The sequence below is a fragment of the Fusarium pseudograminearum genome, chromosome 4, assembly GCF_000303195.2.
Source record: "Fusarium pseudograminearum CS3096 chromosome 4, whole genome shotgun sequence".
NCBI classification, from domain to species: Eukaryota; Fungi; Ascomycota; class Sordariomycetes; order Hypocreales; family Nectriaceae; genus Fusarium; species Fusarium pseudograminearum.
Genome location: NC_031954.1, coordinates 5,776,724 through 5,799,749, shown reverse-complemented (window position 1 = coordinate 5,799,749; position 23,026 = coordinate 5,776,724). Strand labels below are relative to the sequence as shown.

The window sequence follows — 23,026 nt, the reverse complement described above, 5'->3', positions numbered from 1 at the left end:
TTTTGTATATACAGGTAGTCAGTCAGTCATCAAGCTCGTGCTCCCTGCAAGACATGTCTATACTCTCTCTACCCAAGAGCGACGACCTCATACAAGCACTATGCAACTGAATGTTCTTGACCAATCCAGCAGCATAACCAAACCCGCATCCCAAAAGAAACAAGAACAAAAACCAACAACGCCGTGCATATGCATATTTTCCCCTAGTACTCAAAATCCTACACACCCAATGCCCATTTTACCCACCGGATTGGTCCCTAGTGGTAGGCTGGTCCGGGTCGGCTATCGTCTTTGACGAGTCCGGCCTGCTCTTCCTCCGTTGGGTCCTCGACATGCGATGTTGATCTAGACGATGAGTTTGGTCGCCGGAAAACGTTGTGGAATGAAAACTGACGCCTTGTGATATCCGGTGGCTGTCCATGAGGCGGAGGCGTCGGTGGAGCTAGGCTGTTTCCACTGCGGAACGACGCCCCTCGGTACTCAGTGTCCTGACCGTTAAATGTATGTTCGCGAGTTTGCCCGTAGTAAGCGGCATGTTCTTCGTCGGCCTTGTCCCGGGGGACGGCGATCTCTGTTAGAGGTACGGGGTGCAGCGGGCTCCGAGGACGGGGCTTATCGTCTTCGTGATCGTCGTTGGCGTGTCGTCCAGAGAAATTGGTGAAGCCTCGAGCTCGACCCCTAATAGTCCCAGCTATACTAGAAAAGAGGGTGTTCGTCTCCTGGCGGTTATTGCCATCGTTATCGTTATCGTCATCGTCATCGATCGGGGGGAATTGGGACATGCCCAGCGGTGGGTGCTGTCTGGGACTGCTCGGCCTTACGGCAAATCGGGGAGAGATCGGGGGTACCTGCGGCGGAGGAGATGTTACGGATCCAGCCCTTGAGCTGCTCATCGTTCCGGTTCGGAAAGTCATTGTTCTTCTCCTTCTCAGTCCATCCCATTCCCACTCTGGCTGCGATCCATCCTCACGGATAGGATCCATGGTCTCCATCATCATCTTTTCCTCGTGCAGTCGCTTGAGCTCCTCGGCTTCCATTCTAAGTCTTCGCTGAGACATTTGTCGCACAATGGCAGCCGTTCCACGGATGGCATCAGCTTTGGGATCGGTCTCTGGCTGCTCTTGCTCGACAATAGTTTGGATCTGATCGAGATCACCATTGAAGACAGCAGAATCAGGCACATCCTTTGCGGATTTTGATATCTGTAGCAAGACAACTCCCGAACAAATTGTCAGGAAACCTAAAACCACGGTGACAATGGACTGGACAGAGCCCTTGAAACCCTGATAGAGAATCGCTGATGTAATAATTGTAGTACTGGTAAAGTAAACGTAGTATGTTGGGGTAACAAGAGCCGCATTATAAATGTTGAGCGCTTTCTACTACAAGTTAGCAAAGGAGATGAAGGGGTATCGGGAGTTCGCACGTTGAGAAAAATGATCTCGGTCAACAGTGTTCCAATGACGAAAACAAACAAAACCCACAAGAACCACTCCTTGTATTGAGGTTTGCCTCCAATCCACGCAATGATGGCAGCACCCAGTCCCTGGGTTGATGCGACACTCAACCCACCGATCCAACTGCAGATTGAGATGTAGACGAGCATATTCTTGTTTCCGTATTTCGGAGCAACCCAAATCGCAGTGACGGCAGAACCGACCAGAATAATACCGGCATAGGTGAGAAAGCCTGGTGTTATAAAGTAACCTTGCATCTGCTGGATATCGCTAACGGAGGAGGAATGGGGCGCATTCATAACAATAACGACTGAGCCGACGATGCAAAGGAAGCAGCCAACTTTTCCAACCAGACTGAGGCGTTCTTTGAGGAAGATACTCGACAAGATAGCTGCAATGACGACGGATAGGGCGCCCAGGGGAGTGACGAGGATTGCATCGGTAAAGGCGTATGCGACAAAGTTGAGAATCTCGCCAATGATCATAAGAATCATGCCTGTCCACCACCAAAAGTTCTTGAGGTACCCGTAGCCTTCACCAGCGACTTCATTGTATTTCTCGTTGGCGCGCAATAGACCGAACTTCTTGAGGACAAAGGAGACACCAATGAAGCAACCAGAGCCAACAGCCAAGCCAATACCAACGGGCTTATAGAATCCAGGTCGGTCGCTCGTGTCGCCTCCTATTCCGCCGCTCCGGGCAAAGATATCGGCGTCCATTGCGGTTATGAATATCGAGGTCGAGGCGTAGCGGGAGGAGGGGAGAGAGAGAATCGAAGTGGAAGATCTAGACCAGTCTTTGGGACCACATGTGCGATGGTGACGATATTCGGCTGCGGCAGCGACGAAGGACTTTTATGTATAAGAGGTTTATCCAAACAACAAGACGTAACGTAAGAATTGAAAAAAGATATATAGGTAGGCGAATTTTCAACTGCAAAGGTAAGAGGAATATACAAAGGAGGTAAAAGAGAAACCCAAAAAGCGATGTACAGGCTATACAGCTAGAGTGAAGGCAAAGTAAAGAAACCTTGGAAACGGCGTCGCACACACGCCAGTTTAGCTCGACCCAAAGCTTGTGATGAAAGAGATCCGATCCAGTGGGTGGGCGCTCTTGAGACAGCCATCCATTGGGACATGTACAGGTACTTGTGCCGCCTATTTTGGCGCTGTCCCCGCTGCATCCTGCTCAGGCGGGACCTATCTACGCTGCCAACTTCCATCCTCCAGGCCCCCGGCCAACCACTGAACCAAACCCAAACAACAAGCTTCTGCAGCGGGCAGCATATCTAAACGTTTCCATCCCATCCCATTTCCAGTCTATCGGGCGATCTTGGCTACTTCCGCCATGCATTGTCACGGAATGTCAACAAAGGACATCTGAGGTTAGTTATAATTTCCTTGGCCATCATTAATTACGTAGCGGGGGTATTCCATGCTTTTGTCTCCGAAATGTCCGGGGCCAATATAGGCCATCACCAGCGCAACGGCCCATGAGCTGGCTCTTGGACCAACGGGCGCTAAATTGCCAATGGACGTCAGCATCGGAAACGATGGCACCAGAGAGCCTAGCTGGCCTCTTTCACGCATGTTGTTATTGTTATTGGAGCTGTTAAATGGCGTAGAGATGGGTTGATAGGGGTCCCTTGGGGCTGCAGAAAACTTGATATTGCTTGCGTCAGAGACAAAATAACTTGTTCACTTTATACCATCTTCGATATGCTCTTTGACTATTCATTTCTGTGTCTTTAGCCTAGGTCCTCGCTTGGTATCGATCGATATTTACCTGCCCATCTCGGTAAGCCCTTGGCGCCATTCTCAACTGCACCTAGAACCTAGTAGCACTTCATGAGATGCCTCAAAGTACTGGTACTTGTCTCTCTCAGCCCCCAACAAGCCACCTACGGGTACCAACGATGACGACGAAGCACTGCGCAGTCTCTGGTCCAAACGTTTTCTTTATTGTGCGTCCATCGGGAACGGAAATTTCAACAAGACCATTTGTAAACTGTGAAAGAAAACAGTCATTGTTGACCGCTGAATATCATACGTATGCCTTTGCTATGTGCAGCTGAGGTTATAGGCCAAGCCGTACTCTATTCAAGTGTATCCACCAAACGTGGGGATGTTGTTCGGCATTGGAATCTAGACCTTGGCTCATTGTTCGAACAACGGGGACCCTTTTTCAGCTCTGAACCTTTTTGTTCAGTAAACGCTACATCTGTCACTATGATTCCGTGTCCGTAGGACTGACAACAGATATAAAGCGCATATATGTGGTCAGCACGATTTGACAAGGACTTCCGAATGCTCCGTCAAGTCAAGCTCATCCAACCCTCTTGGCATTTTGCAGTGTTAATGTCGCATCGCCAGTCTCTCACAGCCAGCGAAAGGTGGGATAGACACGATCGTCGCTACTATTTCTGTCTCATTCGGGACGAGTCTGCATGCGCGCGACTCAGCCACACACACTAACTGTACATACGCGTGGTGTTTCAGAGGATGTCTCTTTCTTGCAATTCACTGATCGACAGCGAATCAATAGGTTTCAAAGTCTTGTTTTTTTATACCAGGGCTTTAATCGACAGCATCTGTAGCTTAATATTACGGTTAAAAGGACATGTCCAGGGCCCTAGACCGACGCAACGTCGAAGGTTAATGATGATCCATTAAGTTGGTGTTCTAAAAGTAAAAAAGATGGTCCATTTATGGCTTCCTTTGACCGCTCTTGTGATGGACAGATATCCTTCAAGCTTGAGTGATTATAGTACCATCCACTCATGACTCTGTCACGAGACTGAAGCCACAGCATGCCATAGTCTTGTTCGGCGGTCCGTTTATGCTGCATCACTAGGGTTCTTAAAAGACTTGAGCAATATCATGACTGGCGACTCATGCTAATACAAAAATATTGTGTCGTTTCCTATCATTTCAAGGGGGTATCTCGATCTTATATTCATAAATGCATCATGCAACCCAAACCAATGCAGACTTCCATCTCTTGCTATTCCATGCTTTGCCGTGTCATGTCAAATTATTGTTGCTTTTCGGCCTTGACAATCTCAGCCAACCATCTGCCCACCTTCTCCCTAAGCGGCAGCTTTGATGCCTCGCCAATCTGAGAGACGTACTTTTCCTTGAGCATCTGCGATTCCCTCTTGGCTTCCTCTGCTGCTTTCCGAGCATTGAATCTCGCCATGGCCTCGGCCTCTCTCTTGGCACGTCTTTCACGACGTTCCCTGATACGCTCAGGTGGTACATCTCTCCCAGTGACGCTCCGAATCTTTCCCCAAAAGAAAGTATGATAAGTTTCGTCTTCCCTGCAACAATTGTACATGACGGCTTGTATGGGGTGCCTCAGCATGTTATCGAGAACAATATTGTACTCGCTGCTCTTGGCTGTCTTTGAGAATCTGAGACCCATGTCGATGGCAGCCTTTGCTAGGGCATCATCGGCTGGATCGAGGTACTTTAAACCCAAGAGGAATGTCTGTGCTTCACGATGCAGCTCGCTCACTGGAAGGCGACCGAGGATTCCTCGAAGAGGTTCGGGTAGTTGAGAATTCTGTAATTCCTCTTGATGCGGCGCCAACCATTCTGATGGGACTGAAGACTTGGTTTCCTGTCCCTGTCCCTGTTCCTGCTCCTGGTCCTCGTCGTTGGCATTCGCCACTAAGGCGGGAGGGTCCATCCTTTGCCGTTTAGGAAATGGGACTTCTGCCGCAGGGGCATCTCCATTTTGCTGGGCGATAAGACTTCTCTTTCTCGTGGCAGGCTTCGGTTCATCGTTTCCGGAATCCTGGGCCATGGGGGCTTTTGAGGCGGCTGAAGGATCCAATTTCTGTCGTTTTGCGGGTTGAGGTCTTGGCGGAGGGCAGGGAGTATCGTCCCGCGGTAAACTTCGCTTTCGTGCGGTAGATTTTGGCTCATCGTTTTCGGTGGGCATGTTGTGCACCAGCAAAAATAATGAATCCCAGTCGCTCCCGTCGTCGGATTCTTCATCGCCGGATTCTTCGGATCCCTCAGATTCTTCTGTCTCTTCCTCTTCATCGTCGTATTCTTCTTCATAATCTTCGTCTTCGTCTTCGTCTTCTTCGTCTTCTTCTTCTTCCGCTTCCTCTTCTTCCTCCTCCTCCTCCTCTTCCTTTTGGGGGTTATCCCGTTTTGCCTTCCAAGCATCTATTGCTGCTCTGGCTATCTTGTACCTTGCTTCTTTTTGGGCCTTTTCCCACTCTTCATTACCTTCAATTTGAGCCCAATAATCCTCCTACAAATAAATTAGTGCCGAGGTCCTTGGAAAATCCGGGTAAATTGCTGATGCATACATCGTCTGAGATCTTATCTTGCATCAATCTCATGCAAAGTAGTAGGGTTACTTTGGTTCTGCGGTTGTAGTCATGATTGATGATGTCGTCAAAGATCATATTTTCGACGGCCTGCCTGTCAATCCCTGCGACATCCGCTGGGTACGGGTTGCTGAATGCCATGTTCTCTCAAGCTCACACTCCGGCTCTGTCGTGAGATATATAGAATTTTCCAGATGAAAAAAAAATGTGTTGATGTCGATGTCAGGGTAAAAAAAGGTCTGGGTCAGTCGAGTCAATGTCAATGTCAGCGCCAGTGCCAGCACCAGCCTCTCTCTCTCTCTGTTAGGTTCTGCTCTGTCCTCAACTCCCGTCCCGTCCAGGCCGATAAGGCTCGGTTCAAAGAGCCCGACTAGTGGACCTTTGACCAATGGGAGTCGCTATCGAGGAGGTCTAGACCTTTGGACCATTTCAGATGATTTCGTTGTCTCATCATCGCGTATTTAATTGTTCCGGACCTTGGAACAACTGTCTGAGTGAACAAAGAAAGACGTTATATGTCACGGTTTCCATTGATTGGTGCCTTTAGTTCTCCAACCAATCGCCAATCCAACACGACGAGATTCGTGACAATTGTCTTGCGGATATCACATGTATCCATATTTTAGGCTATGGACCCTGGAACGCCCTATGCTTAGTCTGATCCTGAAATTACGAGGTTGCTTTCTGGCCAGGGGACAAATCCTTCGATCCATTTCACCTGTGTCGCTTATGGGATCAGACACTCCGTGCCGCTCACTGCCCTATGGCTTAGTCGAAACCCTAGTCTTCAAAAGTTCTTATCCCCAGCGTTAGCCGTTTGAGGTCGACACAACGCATTGTCATGGCCCAAGTCTACCGTCCGAGAGCATCATCAACCAATAGCTCACTATGGCAGAATGGGTAGCTAAAGATGGGGAAGAGGATTCTATTAACAGGGGACCCATTTCATTCAAATGAAGTTCTTGATCGCCTTGATAATTAAAGTAAAGCCGGTCTACTAGCGATCCGTCGTCCTGGATCTTTCATGTTAAATCTTCGTTAGCTTGTTGTTCCTTCGCGTCGCTTCTTGTCGTTTCTTTTCCTGGGTATCCATCTTGAACTTGTTCTTATTATATTATATATCCATATATCCATATCAACAATGGCCAACAAAAACGCCAAGCACCTCTACAAGGCTATTCCCGAGTGTGTTTCGGGATGTTTCGATATCAGCATCGCCGCTACTGGCTGCGGTGACAGCGACTACGACTGCTGGTGCTATAAACCCAATCATCAGACTGTCGTCGATACACTGGAACAATGCCTACAGAACAGGGAAAGAAGAACAAAAAAGAAGTGTACCGAGGATGATATGTTTGGTAAGAAACTGTGAACATTCCATTCGATACAAGTTGGCTAACTAGAGTACAGAATATGAGAATAGCTACTGGAAGATTTGCGAACAATACTGGGAACCATATGGAACTGCCACCGAACCTACATCATTCCCAACCTCGCCGGCTACCAAGACTTCGATCACATCAACAGCATCCGCCGAGGCCGCAACAACTTCACCACCCGAACCGGAAACTACGTCGGTTGGAGAATCATCATGGACCACCGCCATAGCAACCCAACCTGGCGATTCCGAGGCAGCAGAAGCATCTGGTAACCCAGAACCAGTCGCTCCCTCTAGCGGCTTGTCGAGCGGAGGAAAGGCCGGTGTAGGCGTTGGTGTTGCTCTTGGAGTTATTCTCCTCGGCGTAGCCATCTTCCTCTGGCTGCGTGAGAGACGTAAGCGACGCAATGTTGAAGAGCAGCTCAGAGTCGCCGAAGTCGAAAAGGCCAATGCCATTCAAGCAGGCGGTTATAGTCAACATTTTATGTATGAGATGGAGGGCGACCGACCCCACGCCGAGGAACTGCGCGGAAGTATGAGAACGCCAGAGCTAGGCGCGGAAGGTCGTAGGTCGACCAGCGTGACAGATGTTGCCCCTGTGAGTCCGTCAGATAACGACAAAGACTCGACATTCTCGACTCACAGTTACGAGTGGCCCATCTCACCAGATAGCCCGTTGCGCAATGCGCCAGGAACAGCTGGGACTTTGGGGGAAGTGAAAGATAATAATACGCCCAAACCTACAGCTCCTTGACGAGGTTTAGCTGATTAATTAATTCTTCTCAAATTCTTTTTATATACCATCTTACATAATTGCCTTTATTACTTATCAACTTTCAAACAAAACGACGTTGGCTGATAAAGGAGCCAAACGATGTTCCCCACTTACAAGTAAACGCCTTCGTCGTTGTGAAATCGGCCACGATAGTGACAATAAACCCTGACGTTTGCGAGTTCAACGCTTACGAGTTAATAGTTTACTAGTTAACCGTTTGAATACTTGAATTAACTATATAATCTCCAGTCCTGATGGCTTCTCCTCGAACTTGATTTGATCAACACAACTGTCGAAACCTCCATCGACAGCTCTTCCCTATAACCCAACTTTCTCTCCATCCCTACAAGCCATCAAGATGTCTGGAATCGCCAAGATTCGAATCGTCAACGAGGTAGTTCGGCGCCTATGGTTCGAGGACCCTGATGCTGGTGTCACTCTGAAGGCAAGTCTTGTGGGGATGTGCTAGCTGGATTAGCATGGCAGAGCTGACAAGTTTGCTCCTAAACAGCGCTACATGAGCGAGACCGACTATATCAAGGACATCATGCTTGCCGTTGTTGAGGACATTGGTCACGCCATGATGGAGCTTGGTCTTCGCGAGGAGAAGGCTGTTGCTTTGAACCGTTGCAAGTTCGATCTTGCCCGTGCTGTCGTATGTATTCACCTTACTTCATTTCAAGCCAATACTAAGAAAAGTATAGGATGAGCACAATCTACTCACCCGCGATGGATACGAGCAGACCTTCCGTCCTCGTCTCAACTGCACCGTCCACGGCCTCAAGCTTGTCGACAAGGGCAGCGACGGTCCTGCTGGCAACACTCAGGGTGATGAGCCTATGATGGAAGTGACCCTTCGCTTCCCGGCTCGTGAGTACAACGACAGTCCTCACTGCCTGACTCCCGGCAAGGACAATGTCTACATCATGATGAAGGAGCTTTGAATGGGAGGCTTTTTCTTGGCCTGGCTTCTAAGCTTGGGTAATGAAAGACAGTGAACAACTTGGCGGCATTGGCAGTGGGCTGGAATGGAATGCGAGGCATTAGAAAAGAAACAAAGATCAAGACCGAATCTGCGGGATATTTCTCTCCCTAGACAACAATAAACTTGGCCTTTTCTTCAAAATAACTGAAATGCGATCGTGTAACTGTTTGCTTGTCCCCCCTTGAGTGGGGTTATCGTAGGATTGCGATTGACATATCGATGACGAGCTTGCGCAAGTAGGCAACAAGGTAAGAAGAGGCATCTATCGCGTTTACTAATAAGAGTTCTTCCATAACAACAAATAAGGTGTAGAAATCAATTTCCCAGAACTGCTTTCCTTTAAATTCAGCGACAGGCTGTTGAGATATTGGATGTTGTAAGCGCTGTCTTTGTCCCACTCCACTAGTATTCCGTACTTTCCAGAACAGTACTCTCTCACTTACTCCCTAGCTCCCCTCCTACACCAACTGCTCATCCCTTGCAATCACCATTAATCATTAAACAATGAGCAACAATGACGGGTTAGATTCCCAAGCCATTAACCATAATGCCGAGAGTGAAAATATCACCACTGCACCGTTTAGTTGCCATCAGTGTCGGAAGAGCAAGCTAAAATGTGATCGAACAAGGCCATACTGCAGTCGATGCTTAAAGAAAAGTTACGAGTGCGTCTACTCCAGTTCAAGACAGCCTTATCGGGGTACAAATAGAGGTCAGACCAAAGATTTAGAGGCAAAACTCGGTAAGTTATGTTGAGCAATGAGTTAGGAGTATTGATTGAACATCTGCTAACCTAGGTACCTATACATCAAAGGTCGTCTCGAGAGGCTACTACAGGCTTCACTGCAGACCCAGACTTCTTACCCTCAAGGTAATCAGTGCAAGTCCAACCCTGTTTCACTTGCCGATATAACACCACCAAGCCAACAAAACGATGAGATTGCGAGGCCGGGTCCGTTCGAAGAACCTCCACCTCAACATCTCGTCAAAACACTGTGAGCTGATTGAGTAGTCCAGATTGTATCCAGAATAATAATAATAATTTTAAATAGGACGAACATTTACTTCGACAATGTCCATCAAGCATCCCCTATGCTACACAGACAGCGGTTCATGACATCTCTTTTTTTGCCAGACCATACGAAGGCGCCATTGTGCCTCCAGTATATAGTCATGGCTTTTGCTGCAGAGACTACCGAGTCATACCACCACCTGGGCATGGAGTTCTACAAGCGTGCTAGAAATTATCTCCAGAAACAGAAATTCGGGGTACACTACACCACAATAGTTTCTTGAATATAGTACTAATCTGAAAATACCTAGAACCTTGGAGTGAATGACTTGTCGCTGGGTCATGTGCAAGCTTGGGCTCTGATGTCTTGCTTCGAAGCCGAACACACCATGTTCGCCAAAGCTTCCATTACTTTATCCTCCGCTCTAAGAGCTGCACAGATGTTGAATCTACATCGGGTTGATATTCCCAAGTCAATGGGAAATGTGTCAACGGACTGGATTGAACTGGAGGAGCAACGTCGAACGTGGTGGACTATATTCTGTTTCGACAGGTTTGTTTGTGCAACAACCGGATGGCCAGCCCTGATACATCAGAATAAGGTGAGATCGACTAGTCTGGGCTATGGATGGACACTGACAAGGACGCAGATAGACACTCGCCTTCCAGCTTCCGACGAAGCATATGCATACGGAAGAGAAGAGCAAACACGCTTTCTAGGAGATCAACTACTTGAAGCTGAACCACACTCATCTTTCGCTGGGAGAGTACTCACAGCGCACATATTTCACCGTACCATTGAGCATAATAATTCTGACAACATCCAAGGACAAGGTGCTGAAGCTTTAACCGATGACACATACTGGCAACGGCATAGAGAGATCGACAATAACCTCAAGTTTATGCTCCTGATGTTACCGAAGAACCTTTGTCTTCCCACCAACTACAAGAGTCACAATGCCGTGTTTGTTAACGTTATGCTTCACACAGCTACGATATGCCTTCACAGAGCAGCCCTGTGGAGGATGAAATCGAATTTGCAGGGACTGCCAAGTTACATGATCCGATTGTCTCAAGACCGTCTAGTTCCGGCAGCAGAAGAGATCCTCAACATCTTCAAAATGATACCGGAGCTGGGTGCGACCTTTGCGAATCCTCTCATCTGCGTCGCAGCATATATGGCTGCTTTAGTCTTCCTGTCATGTACATCTCCCGTCGAACCCGATGTACAGAGTGATGAGAATCTTGATTTCATTCTCAGGATTATGATGGCTTTTGGGGACAACAATCTTGTCGCCAACGCTGTATCAAACGAGATTGTGAAAGAGATAAGCCAATGTGGCATCGTCTCTACGAGTGTGTGCAAAGTATGCAATGATATTATCTCAACCTCCGTTACGAGTACTAACAGCTTGCACAGGCGAATTTACAGGAAACGTCTGTCGACATTCCACTACTCGCCACTCAGAGACTATACTCCTCGTTCGATACTTTTCTGCTACCCACTACCTAGTAGTGGGTAGCAGAAAAGTTGACCTCCTAAGTCTCAGGGTATAAAAATAAGTAGTCTTAGAAGCATAGTCTAAGTGGCATAAGCTGCTCTAATGATTTCGTCTCTTATGCCTATAGCGGTCAATATTTCTGACTCCCTGAGGACTACATATATAGAACGACTGGGATTTTTACTTTAAACGGGTTCTTGTGCAGTCACTCGAAGAATTTATTGGATGACATTAAAATTCTATCGATGTCAATACTAAAGAAGCGCTTGTTTTGAAACAATTTATAAGCAGCGACATTATTTGCGCGCAAAGTCGCTTTCCGTCTCAAGCCAAGTGCCAAAAGGCTTCAGTTCAGGGTATTGCTGTTGGAGAGCCTTCAGGTCGGCATCAAAACCAACATCATTGAACCACTTGAACATATAACCCAATTCCTTCACCATCGCCATCATGGGATAAACAACGAAATTGTAGGCGGAAGGAATGTCACGGCCAATCTTCTCCTTAAAGACCTTTTGGAACTCGTCAAGCGTCAACTCATCTCCGGCAAGTGATATAGCACGCCCTGCGTGTTTCTGAGGTTGAAGGAAGGCTTCTGCACCGGCGATACCGACATCGGTTACAGAAATAAGCTGAACTGGTTTGGTTTTGACAGCCAATTTCCAAGCTGTGACAAATGATCTCCCTAAGAAGTCGTTTGTCAAGTTGTCCATGAAAGCCACTGGGCGAAGAATTGACCATTGCATATCCGTCTTGGCGGTGCGTGAAATCAAATGCTTCTCGATTTCGTGCTTGGCTATAAAATGAGGAACCGGAGTTGGGTTGTTTTCCGAATCTTGACCATGTCGGTCGACTGAAGTGTAGACAAAGAATTTGACGCCGGCGTCTAGAGCGGCATCGACGAGGGCTTTGCCTTGTCCGACTTCACCACCACCTCCTTGACCGAAACTAACAGGTACCTAAAATATGTCAGTGGTTGTTCACGCTTTAAAAGGGGTGAACACTATTACTTGAACACTGAACATTCCCCATATAGGCTTGTCAGTGACACTCCTGGCAGTTTTGAAGATCGCAGCGGGATCAGATAGATCGCCCTGAACAAGCTTGATGTTTGGTGATTTACTGAGTAATCGTTGGGCCGAAGGGGATTTGGCGTTTCTGGTGACAGCGAGGATCTTGAAATCGGCATTTTGCTTGACGAGTCTATTGAGAACGGCACCACCTTGTTTTCCGGTTGCACCACAAATAAGGACTGCACGAGACATGTTTATTTGATGTGATGGTATTTGAGATCTGGTAGTGAGAGTCTTGTTCAAGTATTGGATTAAAGTAGAAGAAAGAGTATTGCTGAACAAATTAAGTATTTTATTGGTGGTTGCATTCTAAGCTTCTTATATATAATCTTTCTCAAATTTCTATTTGAGACGATCGACGATTGCGGTGGAATCTTCTATGGCCCATTTGTCATAAATCATGGAGTGACTGATTGATGTCCGAATTCACCGAAACCGTGATGCCTTCAGTGCCGGGCTCTTGATAAGAGACGGCATTGGAGACGGCCGAAAGTGGATACCGGATTAATTTCGTGCTCCGAATTGTGCGAAGGGACGCGGATCGGAATAATCATCGAGACACCGAAATATCCAACCAGTCCGGAACAAGACGAAGTGATACCGTCAAACAACATAGAATTGACTGATTGCTGGTTTCTGTGACGGCAGTTTTGCTCCTCTTGTTCTTTTTGGGGACAGAATCAATATACTAGACTGAAGACTATGCTTATCTCCTCATACAGAAGAAAAGTTCTATCATGTCCAAGAGTCTCGTGTGATGATCATTCCATATCTTTTTGAATCGACTGGAACATGATACCACTGAGCTGTTAATGTACTCCATCTAGGCACTGATTCTATGAGACGGATAATGTCAAGTTCGTGACCATGGATTCTATTGGCTAGTTGCAGCTAGCTAATGGGGATCGGTAAGACAATTGGGCACATTGGATGCTATAAACATTTAATAAATGAACAATCCTTATCTCGAGAAGATAGTCAGTCATTGTCAAAGCTAAACATGTAATCTAGAATAGTTGTTGTCGTATAAATATCTCCTAGTGACTACTGCAAATGCCATCTCATCTGTACTGTGCCACATACTGTGCGGCACTGGGCTCTGCAATCCAAGGTCGGGAATTTGTGGATGCAAGTTGAAGCTTCATCAGAAACAACTCTACTCTCTCTCGCCTTGTTGAACCATTGGGAGCTGGCCCGGCCCAGCATTACTTCCCAGCCATGTCTGCCGCTCTCCTACGATCACGAGCTGCCGTTTCTGGCACCCGAATCGCTTCATCCGCCCGCCCTGCTCTTCCCAAGTCAAACCTCGCCCAGCGCCGCAGCGCTTCGTCCTCTTCTTCCGCCGGTGACGGAGCTGGTCTCAGGCTCGCTCTCTACGGCAGTGCTACCGCTGCTGTTCTCTACGGCTCTTACCTCTACGCTACCGACACCAGAGCTTTCTTCCACCGATGGGTCGTTCCTCCGCTGCTGCGCTGGGCCTACCCTGATGCCGAGGACGCCCACCATGCTGGCACCACGGCCCTAAAGGTGCTCCATGAACTCAACCTCAACCCCCGCGAGCGCGATACTACTCTCAACTCTCCCGACCTGGCTGTCAATGTTTTTGGAACAGAGGTCCAAAACCCAATTGCTATCTCTGCTGGTCTCGACAAGGATGGAGAGGTCGCAGATGCGTTGTTTGACCTTGGAGCTGGCATTGTTGAGATTGGTGGATGCACACCTCTCCCCCAAGCTGGTAACCCCAAGCCTCGAGTGTTCCGCGTTCGAAGCCTCGACGGCATGGTCAACCGATACGGCCTGAACTCTCGCGGTGCTGATGATATGGCTATTCGATTGAGGGACCGACTTAGACGATTTGCCCGATCTCTTGGTCTGACTGAGAGGGATGTCCTTGACGGAAACGCCAAGGTCCCCCCTGGAAGTCTTCGTGAGGGCCGACTTCTGGCTGTCCAGATCGCCAAGAACAAGGAGACGGACGAGCGGGATGAGAAGGCTATTGCTGAGGATTACGTCTACTGTGTTCGAAGACTCGCACGATTCGCTGATGTGCTGGTCGTAAACGTCAGCAGCCCCAACACTCCCGGTCTTCGCGATCTCCAGGCCACTGAGCCCCTGACACGGCTCCTCAGCGCCGTTGTTGACGAGGCCGCCAAGACCGACCGAAAGCAAAAGCCCAAGGTCATGGTCAAGGTCTCCCCTGACGAGGACGAGGACACACAAATGGAGGGCATCGTCGAGGCTGTTCACCGAAGTGGTGTCGACGGAGTTATTGTCGGCAACACAACCAAGCGACGAGATGGCGTTATCCCCCCGGGCATTAAGCTTACTGCTCAGGAGCGACAGAACCTCATGGAGACTGGTGGTTACTCCGGTCCTGCCATGTACAGCCGCACACTTGATCTTGTCGGCCGATACCGCAAGATGCTAGACAAGCACTCTTTCAAGGCTAGCCTCGGCGCCAAGGGCGGTGCTCAAAAGGTCATCTTCGCCACAGGAGGCATCACCAACGGCGAGCAAGCACGACAGATCCTCAACGCTGGAGCTAGCGTGGCGATGGTCTACACAGGGTTGACATATGGCGGTCCCGGCACTATCACCAGGATCAAGCAGGAGTTAAAAGGTGGTGTGAAGAATTAGACATGCTATAGCAAGCAACATTTCACGTTTTAATTTGTTTATCACAAAAGGTACAAAATGGGACAATTTAACGAAGAGTGATTCGTTTTAAAACTTTTTTTTTGTGTTTTTAATTTTTTTTCTACCCAGGGGCAAAGGTTAGTTAGGTTGGCATTCACTCCGCTAGACATACCTAGGAAATTACTTACCTCTTAGACCTTTGCACTTTTGGCCTACAAGCGTGACATGTTTGTATTGATCTCGAGAGATAGTGGCATGTCAGCTTCCTATCTTTGCCCGAAATACCGAACTCCAAACTCCAAACTCCAGAACCTACTAGAAAACACCAACTTACTCCTCAAGACATCCCTTAGTCCACTCGAGACTTAATGTAGGCCTTGAGTGTGCTGGCGTGCCTTTCGATGGTGTCCCGGCATCCTGCAATCTCTTGCTCAGCCTGGTTGACCTTCTTGAGGGCCTCATGTCTCTTGTAACCAAGCACGTCATGTTTAGTGGTCGCATCCATGATGGCCTTGTCAATTCCCTTTCGGTCATAGATTGATCCGAGCTGCTTGTCTAGGTCTTGGAAGACTTCAAGGGCACTTGTGAGGCGACTCCACTGTTCCGCGACTGTATGCTCGGCGTTCATCGCGTCATCGCGACATCCGCTCAACACACTAATAGTGTTTTCGAAATCACTCTTGTTTACCCTGATCTCGCGTTTCAGTCCCGTGATCTCACGTTTCAGCTCCGTGATCTCAAGCTTCAGTTCCAGAATCTTCTTCTCCTTGCGGTCGCTTGACTTGGCAGAAGGCTCCTCTGACGGGCCACTGGGAGCAGTGTCCTTCTTCATAGAAAACATTCTCTTGAGCGGAGACGACATTCTGAAGGTGGAAACAGGTGTCTCTGTTGCGGATGTGATCGGAGAAATGCTGACGATTACTCGTTAGTGAAAAAAAAGTTTGTAGTGTTTCTGCCGGCAAAGATGATTTGTTAAGTTTCTTGTTGATGGTCTTGTTTTGCTTCAGGTTTGTGATGGAATCGAAAGTTGAAGAAAAGGAGAGGAGGAAAACAGGGTATTTATACTCCAATTTGGCAGGATTTGAACATTCACAGTTTAGTATCATGCTCAATTGTCCGTGTGGAGAATAGAGATTGTTCGAAAGATACAATGTAGAACGAGACATTGTACAACTATTTATCCACGTGCAAGCGCTTTGGCGTTGAAAGAGGCATGGTATGTTGGTCTTGCCAGGGGATGTTATACTGAACGGCTCGGCTGATTGCTTTTGTATCCTGAACATTGCTTGATGCGCTTAGCTTTGGGATGTGAAAATAACGGTTTACCCAGACAATTGCCAGAATTGAAAAAAATGGAACAGGAAACAGGCTTTGCTATGTTGTGTTGTGTTCGCTCAAGGGTCATAGTCAGTCTTTGATGGGAGTATTTGTGCTAAGCAAGGTTGATATCGCAGACTGACAGTCATTGACTGTGTAGACATGGTATTTCATCATTTAGGACGTTAACTGGTGCTTGAAATTCTTGGCGTATCTATCTAACACATCGATAGGTTGAACATGCATTTCTCAAAGTACGGTAGACGCTACAGCCCCTTTGAATCCGGAGTCTGTTGGAATTCGCATTATATTTGTGGAATTCTAAGTCACGATCTATTGGACGGCTTGTAATTTAGTTACATGTACGCTATGCCATACTCTTTGACTGAATCTACTGAATAAGAATCTTTCGAAAAGAAGAATAGTACAAAGTCTTTCAATTTTTTGCTTGCGTCGTCGTGTTCAGTCCCATGATCTTGGCCCAATGTCCTGTCGGTTACATGCATGAAGCATCTGAACAAAGTAAACATCTAACATATTGTCTAGAGACATTATCAGACACTCGTGACGGTAAAAGCGGCAAGAGTGATGTTCCAATTTCACGATGATTAAGAGTCGTTGGGAACTTGCATCACAAGAAAGCTCAGAAGTGTATACGTTCATGTAGACAAAACGAAGAGCACAAAAAGACAGAAGGAAGCCGTAGTATTGTTATCAGAGCTTTCTGGAAATCGAGATTTGTAAACGAAGCCACAAGAGACCGACCACTTCCACACATATTGACCCTTACCCTATCGTTATGTTATGTACCGTACAGTCTGCCAATATTCGTTCGTCCTTTTTCTCCACCAGGAAGTCTATCCATCCTGGATCATCATTGTTCAGTCCATGTCTACTCAGAGGTGGTGATTGAGTCTCTTACCGTACTTCCTACAACCCATACGTCTCAGCCCAGAGGCCGGCAACCGTGGATGACGATGGTAGGATCATATCCTGAAGTTGCTTGTACGTTTCGTAAGTCTGGACGCACCAGGAGAGTTCCATGCTGCAATGGAGAAGGAGGAGATCCATCTGCCAGCGCAACTCCCTGTCTGATTCGGGTACCATATCGCTCAGTTCAGAGAGCTGAGCGAAACGAGACAAAAGCTGCTCAAGGCGGGCTATTATGGTTGATAGGAAGCCATGGAGAAGTGGGATGTGAGACTCGTTGAGCTCCATCGTGGTCGACATATTGCCTGTAGGGAGTTTGGTTTGATGTGATAGTTGGTAAAGAAGATGAGCAGGTGATATTGGATGGCGGAGTTAATGAGTCGGACTTACATACGACCTCGATTTGATTTATAGAGAGAGGGTCACAGTTCAATCGACTTACCAATTGCCTCACCGCATCTATCATGTGCTACTTCATTTTCTTGGGTCAAAGCATATCTAACCTTTGTGAACGGGTAGTCACAGTTGCTTTAGAGAGCACTCATACGCATGACAGGTAGGCATCTTGCAGTCATTATGTACTACAAGCTGCACAAAGAGCCTTGTTTACCTATTCAAAGTAAATTCCATTACAAAGTGTTCATCGTGTCTTACCGAGCTCGATATCAATAGTTGTCAGTTAGTGTTCACTTGGTCTTACATTCACGCTTAGCCTTCTATACAGAGCGTTAGTCAATAAGAAGAGATCCCGGCCTGTTTCAAATGGACTGCTTAATTCTATGCTTAAAATTGCATCAGAGCATCCGAATCATAACGTAAGATGCTGTCCCTCAGGGTATAAGAAAAATTGGCCGCTGAGAACATAAGAGACGAAATTAGTATGTCATTTTATGCTACTAAAACTATAGCCTTTAGGCTATTTATTTTTGTACCCTATGACTTAGGAGGTCAACTTTTCTGCTACCCAGTAGCCGTCTCATTGTGAAGCAATTCACGTGCAGGCTGCAGCAGCAGGGTAGTAGCCGATAAGCTAGTCCAGGAGGCTGAGACGATATTCGTCTGAGAAATGCAACTTTCCTTTACACATACAACATCTGGCAAAAACAACAAACACAAACAATTGAAGCATTGAGCGAACAAAATGGGATGCACATCGGGCTGCTGTGGTCCTCCGCTTCCAGAGCCAACAGCTACTAAAGCATCATCCCGCGGTGATGGTGGCAGTTGCAGCGATCAAGACAAGGTTGTAATTGGGCTAAAGGATAACGAGGAGGCAATCAATGAGCAAGCTAGTGACTGCTGCGCTTTCGTTGATTGCGAAGATGGTAAAAATAACAGCGATGATGATAACAATGCACCCGACTGCTGTCGTGGGAAGATCAGTCCCTGTTGCAACGCAGCTTGCATTGACCGCCTTGCTGTGCGCGACTGCAAGATGAGCACTGCTACCACAGAGAGTAAGCGACAAACATTGTGATATGATACAGAATGTCCGTTTTGGCTAATATCGCATCAGTTGGAACGGGCTGCGGCAGCTCTACGCATAGCTGCGATGGCGCAACCGACGGCAAGCCATGCAACAAGCATATCGTTTCTGCTCTCGACCGCTACGGTGCAACTCTTCAAGCTCTGGGGTGTCTCTGTCGCACTCTTATTGCTATGGGCCAGGAATCTTGCTGCGAGACCCGGGATCGTCCGGCTAAGATGCTGTCTTCCCGTTCTCTCTTACGCACTTCAACGGACTCTGGCCGCAGCGCAGGTATCACCACCAAAGAAAAGGCTGCAGAGAACCGATCTCGTCTAAGGAAAAGCTCCACTGAGAGTGCGAGGTCCGTCAGCCAAACCTTTGCGAAGGAGAGCTGCGTCAAATCATGCTGTTCAGTGGCCAAGCCCGACAAGGAAGCTGTTCTCAAAGACCAGTGCAGGAAGGGTTGTTGTGCAAAGGATAATGCTAATGAACAACAAGTTGTTGTCAAAAAGCTGAACCAAAAGCTTCCCAACGACCTTGCTGGTACAAGCGGATGTCTCGACGCCTGCTGCTCACAGAAGCCTCCGCTCAAACAGCAACTCGTTGACCGGGATAATGGCCAGGTTGATAAGAAGCCTGTCAGTAGCGGTGACTGTCCTGGTGTTTGCTGTAAAACTGAGCGTGAAGAGACCGCCACTGCAAAGAGCTACCCAACCACGGAAGTTGGTATCTCTGCAGCAAGTGGGCGTGTAAAGTGTTGCCACGCGGCAAAAGGAGAGGAGATTGTTAAGCAACTACCCGGCCCTACTTGTGGCAGTACTTGTTGCGAGCCAGAAGAAAGTCTTTCGACTAGGCCTCCAGGAGACAAATGTGCTGGGTCCAGCGGCAAGAAGCCTCAGGGCTGTCAAATCCCCAACGATGACTGCTGTACCTCTGCTGCCCTCGAAGGACCGGCCAACAATGTAGTCTCCGTTGAAGAACCTACGGATGTGGAGAATCAGATCACAGGAAAAGAACGCGTGATTCTCAGTATCTCGGGCATGACATGTACTGGCTGCGAGACCAAACTCAACCGAACCCTCGCCACAGTCGCTGCTGTTAAGGAGCTGAAAACAAGTCTTGTTCTCTCACGGGCAGAATTCAACATCGACTTGCGCCTTGGATCGGTTGACGAGGTTATCAAACACCTCGAACGAACCACAGAGTTCAAATGCGAGAGGATTCAAACTCAAGGTTCAAGCTTGGATTTCGTTGTGGATGGCAACACATCCCAGTTTATGGGACAGACATGGCCTGACGGTGTTGTTGACATGGCTTTTCTTGGTAAAAACAATGTTCGGGTTTCCTTCGATCCTAAAATTGTTGGCGCACGAGACCTTGCTGAGAGATCCTGGGTGCCTCCTGTAAAACTCGCCCCTCCTGTTGCGGACTTGTCTGTTGAGGCTGGAAGCAAGCATGTTCGTCATGTTGGTTATACGACCTTGCTATCTGCTGTTCTTACAGTTCCTGTGCTTGTCATGGCATGGGCACCAATCCCTGAGAATGAGATAGCCTACTCTTCGGCTTCACTTGCATTGGCTACGGTTGTTCAAGTTGTCATTGCAGGACCCTTCTACCCCAAGGCTATCAAAGCACTGGTTTTCTCTAGAGTCATCGAGATGGATCTGTTGATTGTACTTAGTACCAGCGCAGCCTATATCTTCTCGGTTGTCTCCTTCGGATACCTTGTTGCTGAGAAGCCTCTCTCAACTGGACAGTTCTTCGAGACCTCGACCTTGCTGGTGACTTTAATCATGGTTGGCCGATGGGTTGCGGCACTCGCTCGCCAGAAGGCAGTCGAGTCGATTTCTATTCGATCGCTTCAGGCATCGACTGCCATTATCATCGACGAAAAGAGCGGCATTGAGCGCGAGGTTGATATCAGACTTCTTCAATACGGTGACGTCTTCAGGGTTCTTCCTGATACAAAAGTCCCTACTGATGGGACCGTCATTACAGGCTCATCCGAAGTTGATGAATCAATGCTTACGGGCGAGTCTAGACCCGTGGAGAAGTACCCTGGATCCATGGTTATTGCAGGATCAATCAACGGTTCAGGTGTTATGACTGTGCGACTGAGTCGCTTGCCCGGCGACAATACCATCAATGCGATTGCCGCCATGGTTGATGAGGCTAAGCTGTCGAAGCCCAAACTACAGGACCTTGCAGACCGCGTGGCCTCCTATTTTGTCCCTGTGGTAGTAGGGTTAACCATCATCACGTTTGTAATTTGGGTTGCTGTTGGCCTGACAGTTAGAGGATATGGTGGCTCCAAGGCTACAACCGAGGCAATCACCTATGCCATAGCTGTACTCATCGTGTCATGCCCTTGCGCGATTGGATTAGCAGTCCCCATGGTCATTGTGATTATGAGCGGAGTGGCTGCGGAAAGGGGCATTATTTTCAAGTCGGCTGATGCTATCGAAGTTGCTCACAAGACATCTCACGTTGTGTTTGACAAAACCGGCACTCTGACTCAGGGGAAGCTTTCTGTCGTTTCAAAAGAGTGCATCGAAGATTCGTCCCTTCCACTCCTTTTGGGACTTATCGGGAACAGCCGACATCCAGTTTCGGTGGCTGTGGCGAGCCATCTAAAGGATATTGGGATTGAGCCTCGCGAAGCAGGTGAGATAAAGAGCCTGACAGGCAAAGGTATCGAAGCCGTCATGAAGGGCCAGAGACTCAAGGCTGGAAATTCTCACTGGTTGGGTCTTTCTGAGAATCCTCTCGTCCACCCATTGCTTACTCAGGGTTATACTGTCTTTTGTTTCACAGTAAACGAAGATTTGCACGCTTTGTATGGCCTGCAGGACGAACTCAGAAGCGACGCTTTAGGTACCGTAAAGACGCTTCAACTGCGCGGCCTTTCAGTCCATGTGGTATCCGGTGACGATGATGGAGCTGTTCAAAATCTAGCAACGAAGCTGAACATCCCGAGAAACAACGTCCGCTCCCGAACGTCACCTGCTGGCAAGAAGGACTACATCCAAACTCTTCTTGGCAACGGGACGGATCGCGAGAAGCCAGTTGTTGTTTTCTGTGGCGATGGAACAAACGACGCTGTTGCTCTCGCCCAAGCCACTATCGGTGTCCACATGAATGAAGGTACAGATGTTGCACAATCCGCTGCGGACGTAGTTCTCATGCGTCCTGCTCTAAGCGGCATTATCACCATGATAGATGCGAGTCGAAAGTCTGTCAATCGTATCAAATTCAACTTCTTTTGGAGTTTTGTATACAATACATTTGCTGTGCTTCTCGCAGCTGGCGCATTCGTCAACGCCAGAATTCCACCGGAGTATGCAGGCCTTGGAGAGTTGGTCAGCGTTTTGCCTGTTATTCTGGCCGCAGTGCTTCTGCGCTGGTCAAAGATCTAAGTGAGAGTTCTCTGCTCTCAACGAAACCACGCAGCGTTACTTCTGTGAACTCTTGTTTGGATCTGGCCAGGACCCTATCCGCTATTTATTTCCACCACTGTCCTTGTGTGGTATAGCAGAATGCTGCATTCCCGTCGTTACCGTGGCTTTGTCTTTCAATAAAAATCAGAAAGGTGTCTCTTGACCTACAAAAAACAGTACACTTCTATACACTCTCTTTACGGAGTCACTATTTCAGCTATCGGTGAACAAGGTACTTGAGGCAACACTGAGTCTACAAGGAGAATACACGACTCCGTCTCTCGACTGCTCGACGTTGTTCACTACTTGGGCAAATATTTTAGATCAATTAGTTACTACATCTTGTAAAGAAGTATAGCTGATCATCAAAATTGAATAGTTTTATGTTACTCCAAGCCACAGCGTGTCCATGTGAACAATAAATAAATTAAGTTGACGGTTTTGAAATACCAATGGATAGCCCCCATATAGTACAAGATTAACATCATAAGACTGGCTTGGTTGCCAGTTAAATCGAGCCGCTCTCATGGAAACAACAATAATCGCAACTCTTCCGAACTAAAACCTCAATATAGATCCCCATGGCAATTCTGCCAACCATATCCAGCAAAATATGATTGGTACCAGAGCGAGCACAATCCACCAGACTTCGATAGTCAGTTTGACTTGCATCCATCGCGGTAGTTTCCTGCTCATTAAAGAGCGATGGGAGC

General features: G+C 47.8%; 10 protein-coding genes across 10 annotated transcripts, besides 2 other annotated features; 5 read left to right on the top strand and 5 right to left on the bottom strand.

Moving 5' to 3' along the window:
• Positions 1-257: 257 nt before the first annotated feature.
• FPSE_04277 (uncharacterized protein) lies at positions 258-2,176 on the bottom strand (the record flags this gene model as incomplete). Its single annotated transcript, XM_009257395.1, has 2 exons — positions 258-1,379; positions 1,427-2,176. 2 exons carry the CDS (start codon positions 2,174-2,176, stop codon positions 258-260), a joined length of 1,872 nt encoding a protein of 623 aa, XP_009255670.1.
• Positions 2,177-4,490: 2,314 nt separating this feature from the next.
• FPSE_04278 (uncharacterized protein) lies at positions 4,491-5,943 on the bottom strand (the record flags this gene model as incomplete). The annotated part of the gene is made up of 2 exons (XM_009257396.1): positions 4,491-5,723; positions 5,782-5,943. The coding sequence occupies 2 exons, from the start codon at positions 5,941-5,943 to the stop codon at positions 4,491-4,493; spliced, it is 1,395 nt and encodes a 464-aa protein (XP_009255671.1).
• Positions 5,484-5,600: a repeat region.
• A 1,000-nt stretch (positions 5,944-6,943) lies between the features above and the next one.
• On the top strand, positions 6,944-7,944 carry FPSE_04279 (uncharacterized protein; the record flags this gene model as incomplete). The annotated part of the gene is made up of 3 exons (XM_009257397.1): positions 6,944-7,160; positions 7,213-7,778; positions 7,927-7,944. The coding sequence occupies 3 exons, from the start codon at positions 6,944-6,946 to the stop codon at positions 7,942-7,944; spliced, it is 801 nt and encodes a 266-aa protein (XP_009255672.1).
• Positions 7,945-8,313: 369 nt separating this feature from the next.
• FPSE_04280 (uncharacterized protein) lies at positions 8,314-8,899 on the top strand (the record flags this gene model as incomplete). The annotated part of the gene is made up of 3 exons (XM_009257398.1): positions 8,314-8,409; positions 8,467-8,610; positions 8,660-8,899. The coding sequence occupies 3 exons, from the start codon at positions 8,314-8,316 to the stop codon at positions 8,897-8,899; spliced, it is 480 nt and encodes a 159-aa protein (XP_009255673.1).
• Positions 8,900-9,444: 545 nt separating this feature from the next.
• Positions 9,445-11,465, top strand: FPSE_04281 (uncharacterized protein; the record flags this gene model as incomplete). The annotated part of the gene is made up of 6 exons (XM_009257399.1): positions 9,445-9,682; positions 9,755-9,935; positions 9,993-10,209; positions 10,264-10,554; positions 10,603-11,319; positions 11,373-11,465. 6 exons carry the CDS (start codon positions 9,445-9,447, stop codon positions 11,463-11,465), a joined length of 1,737 nt encoding a protein of 578 aa, XP_009255674.1.
• Positions 9,969-9,991: a repeat region.
• Positions 11,466-11,750: 285 nt separating the features above from the next.
• Positions 11,751-12,716, bottom strand: FPSE_04282 (uncharacterized protein; the record flags this gene model as incomplete). The annotated part of the gene is made up of 2 exons (XM_009257400.1): positions 11,751-12,410; positions 12,462-12,716. The coding sequence occupies 2 exons, from the start codon at positions 12,714-12,716 to the stop codon at positions 11,751-11,753; spliced, it is 915 nt and encodes a 304-aa protein (XP_009255675.1).
• Positions 12,717-13,742: 1,026 nt separating this feature from the next.
• Positions 13,743-15,161, top strand: FPSE_04283 (uncharacterized protein; the record flags this gene model as incomplete). The annotated part of the gene is made up of 1 exon (XM_009257401.1): positions 13,743-15,161. One exon carries the CDS (start codon positions 13,743-13,745, stop codon positions 15,159-15,161), a length of 1,419 nt encoding a protein of 472 aa, XP_009255676.1.
• A 349-nt stretch (positions 15,162-15,510) lies between these two features.
• Positions 15,511-16,023, bottom strand: FPSE_04284 (uncharacterized protein; the record flags this gene model as incomplete). Its single annotated transcript, XM_009257402.1, has 1 exon — positions 15,511-16,023. One exon carries the CDS (start codon positions 16,021-16,023, stop codon positions 15,511-15,513), a length of 513 nt encoding a protein of 170 aa, XP_009255677.1.
• Positions 16,024-17,408: 1,385 nt separating this feature from the next.
• Positions 17,409-17,708, bottom strand: FPSE_04285 (uncharacterized protein; the record flags this gene model as incomplete). Its single annotated transcript, XM_009257403.1, has 1 exon — positions 17,409-17,708. The coding sequence occupies one exon, from the start codon at positions 17,706-17,708 to the stop codon at positions 17,409-17,411; it is 300 nt and encodes a 99-aa protein (XP_009255678.1).
• Positions 17,709-18,549: 841 nt separating this feature from the next.
• FPSE_04286 (uncharacterized protein) lies at positions 18,550-22,292 on the top strand (the record flags this gene model as incomplete). Its single annotated transcript, XM_009257404.1, has 2 exons — positions 18,550-18,865; positions 18,925-22,292. 2 exons carry the CDS (start codon positions 18,550-18,552, stop codon positions 22,290-22,292), a joined length of 3,684 nt encoding a protein of 1,227 aa, XP_009255679.1.
• Between the last annotated feature and the right edge of the window lie 734 nt (positions 22,293-23,026).